The 2,485-nt window shown below is 45.4% G+C and overlaps 1 protein-coding gene across 1 annotated transcript; it reads left to right on the forward strand.

Moving 5' to 3' along the window:
* The first annotated feature begins 1,378 nt into the window (after positions 1–1,378).
* LOC102208496 (olfactory receptor 52E4-like) lies at positions 1,379–2,344 on the forward strand. Its single transcript, XM_005754187.1, has one exon. It carries the CDS (start codon positions 1,379–1,381, stop codon positions 2,342–2,344), a length of 966 nt encoding a protein of 321 aa, XP_005754244.1.
* Positions 2,345–2,485: the final 141 nt, after the last annotated feature.

Consider the following 2,485-nt stretch of genomic DNA (forward strand, 5'->3'; position numbering starts at 1 on the left):
TCTTTGTAAGGAGGAACAGGAGGAGCGTCCTCAGAGCTACAGACCTCCAGCAGGACACTGGTGTGAATGTCTCTGACCAAACAATCAGAAACAGACTAACGAGGGGGGTCTGAGGCCCCGACGTCCTCTAGTGGACCCTGTGCTCACTGCCCGGCACCGTGGAGCCCGACAGGCATTAGCCATAGAATACCATAATTGGCAGGTCCACCAATGGTGCCCAAACTTTCCACAGACGAGAGCAGGTTCACTCTGAGCACATGTGACAGATGTGAAGGTGAAGTTGTGGAGAACGTTGTAACATCGTTTGTGGGGGGTCACTGATGGTCTGGGGAGGCATATCCACAGAGGGCTGCACAGACCTTTACAGGCAGCGGCACACTGACTGTCACTGGGTATCAGGATGAAATCTATTGACCAGGTCATAGGTGACCCGTCTGAGGTTAGGGTTTGGGCTCAGCTAACCTACCACTCATTATTCACCTGCTTGAAACACTCAGATTTAGATCTATCAGACTAGATCAGGATGAGTCGTCCTTTGTCCACAGTAGGACACCCACAGCAGAATAAAAGTGGTTTTCTTCTTCTGAACCTCTGAACTGTGATGTTCTGCTCAAATTGCGCAGGAAGCGGTCGGTGTGAAACCGGCTGAATTTGCCTGTGATAGCTTATTTAAAACAAGAAAACGTTGATAACTGAAAAGTGCAGAAATTTCGACTCGTGCTGAGCCTGGCCTGTTGTTTTAGTGGGCCCATCTTCATCAGCACGTCAGTGACGTGTCGCCACAGCTGCATGTTTGCAAAATTAGTGGTGCAGTTTGAGCCAAGGCCAGAATCTGTAGGTCTGAGCAGGTTTAGCGTGAGACACATGACTGCTTACTGACAGCTCTTTGTTGACGTCACGTCAACTCCAAGCTGCCCAGCCGTGATGCAGCGAGGCAACAACTAACCAGGCTTCACATGAGGACTGCTGCATCTGTGAGGTTGTCCTCTGAAGCTGGACAGATACACAAAGGGCCTCAGGTAGAGTCAAACCCAGGCACTCGGGGCTTCTGGTCACCTGCTCACCCTGTGCTATTAAAGCAACGAGATAGCTCACTCTGAAAACTGAAACAATTCCAGACGGTAAGTGCTCAGGAGACAGAGGCTGTTACACTGAACCACACAGACGCAAAACAAAACAAATCCGAACCTTCCCGTCAATCACTGAACTCGTTAGTCCGTCACATGGAGCGACGAAGGCGGATTTGTGCTGAGAAGGTATAAAAAGGCTGCAGAGGTGACTGTGTTGTCACAGGTGAACAGGTGAGCTGCAGTGTTTGTTAGATCAGACACAACAACTGTGCACATGACATATTTGGGACATTTGTACTTTGTGAGCTATGTTAAATGTAACCACGCCTCCTCTGTCTTATTTCATTCTTGGAGCTTTTATGAATGTTGGAAGTTTAAAATTCTTCTATTTCTCATTAACTGTAATATTATACATCCTGATCATTGCTGCCAACACGTCTCTGATTGTGGTTATCTGTGTGAACAGAAGCTTACATGAACCTATGTACATGTATCTGTGCAGCCTGTTTGTGAATGAGCTGTATGGTAGTACAGGGCTGTTTCCGTCCCTCCTGGTTCAGATCCTCTCTGATGTTCACACTGTTTCTACTCCTCTCTGCTTCCTGCAGATCTTCTGCATTCACACTTATGGAAGCATTGAAGTTTCAAACTTAGCCGTCATGTCTTATGACAGATACCTCGCTATTTGTTGTCCTCTACAATATAACACCCAAATGACATCTAACAATACAGCTGTTCTGATTATGGTGATGTGGGCGTACTCTTTAGCGAAATTTCTTATTGCTTTGTCCTTAAACCTGCGTCTCAGGCTGTGTGGAAACGTCTTAAACAGTTTGTATTGTCAGAATTACCTGGTGGTTATGCTGGCTTGTTCTAGCACAAAGGTGAATAATGTTTATGGGATTTTTGACATTATTATGACCATCATAGTCCCCACACTTATCATCTTGTTTTCTTACATGAAAATCCTCAAAGTGTGTTTTTATGGATCCAAACAGACGAGACAAAAAAGCCTGACCACCTGCACGCCTCAGCTGGTGTCTCTCTTGAATTTTTCTTTTGGTTGTTGCTTTGAAATATTTCAGAGTAGGTTTGATACGACGGGTTTACCTGCCGCTCTGAGAATCTTCCTGTCTCTGTATTTTCTCATGATGCAGCCGCTCATGAATCCGATCTTGTATGGAACGCAGATGTCAAAGATCAGAGGCGTTTATGAACATGTGCTGTCCTCTATAATGTCATGTGGGTGTAGTAAAGTTTCACAGAGTGATTGACAGCAGCTGACCTTGAAATGTGTTTGTTAAATTATGAGAAAGTGTCTTCCTGTGGAGATGAATTAATGTTTAGCTGATTTGTATTTAACAAAACAGAAGAGAAGCACCAGAGAGAACCTGTGTGCCACAGAAATATACGCT

Source organism: Pundamilia nyererei, unplaced genomic scaffold (assembly GCF_000239375.1).
Source record: "Pundamilia nyererei isolate P.nyererei 1_Seehausen unplaced genomic scaffold, PunNye1.0 scaffold00518, whole genome shotgun sequence".
Taxonomy (NCBI): domain Eukaryota; kingdom Metazoa; phylum Chordata; class Actinopteri; order Cichliformes; family Cichlidae; genus Pundamilia; species Pundamilia nyererei.

Excerpts from the sequence above, each read along its gene's own strand:
- LOC102208496 (XM_005754187.1), top strand. The coding sequence starts at position 1,379 with ATGTTAAATGTAACCACGCCTCCTCTGTCTTATTTCATTCTTGGAGCT.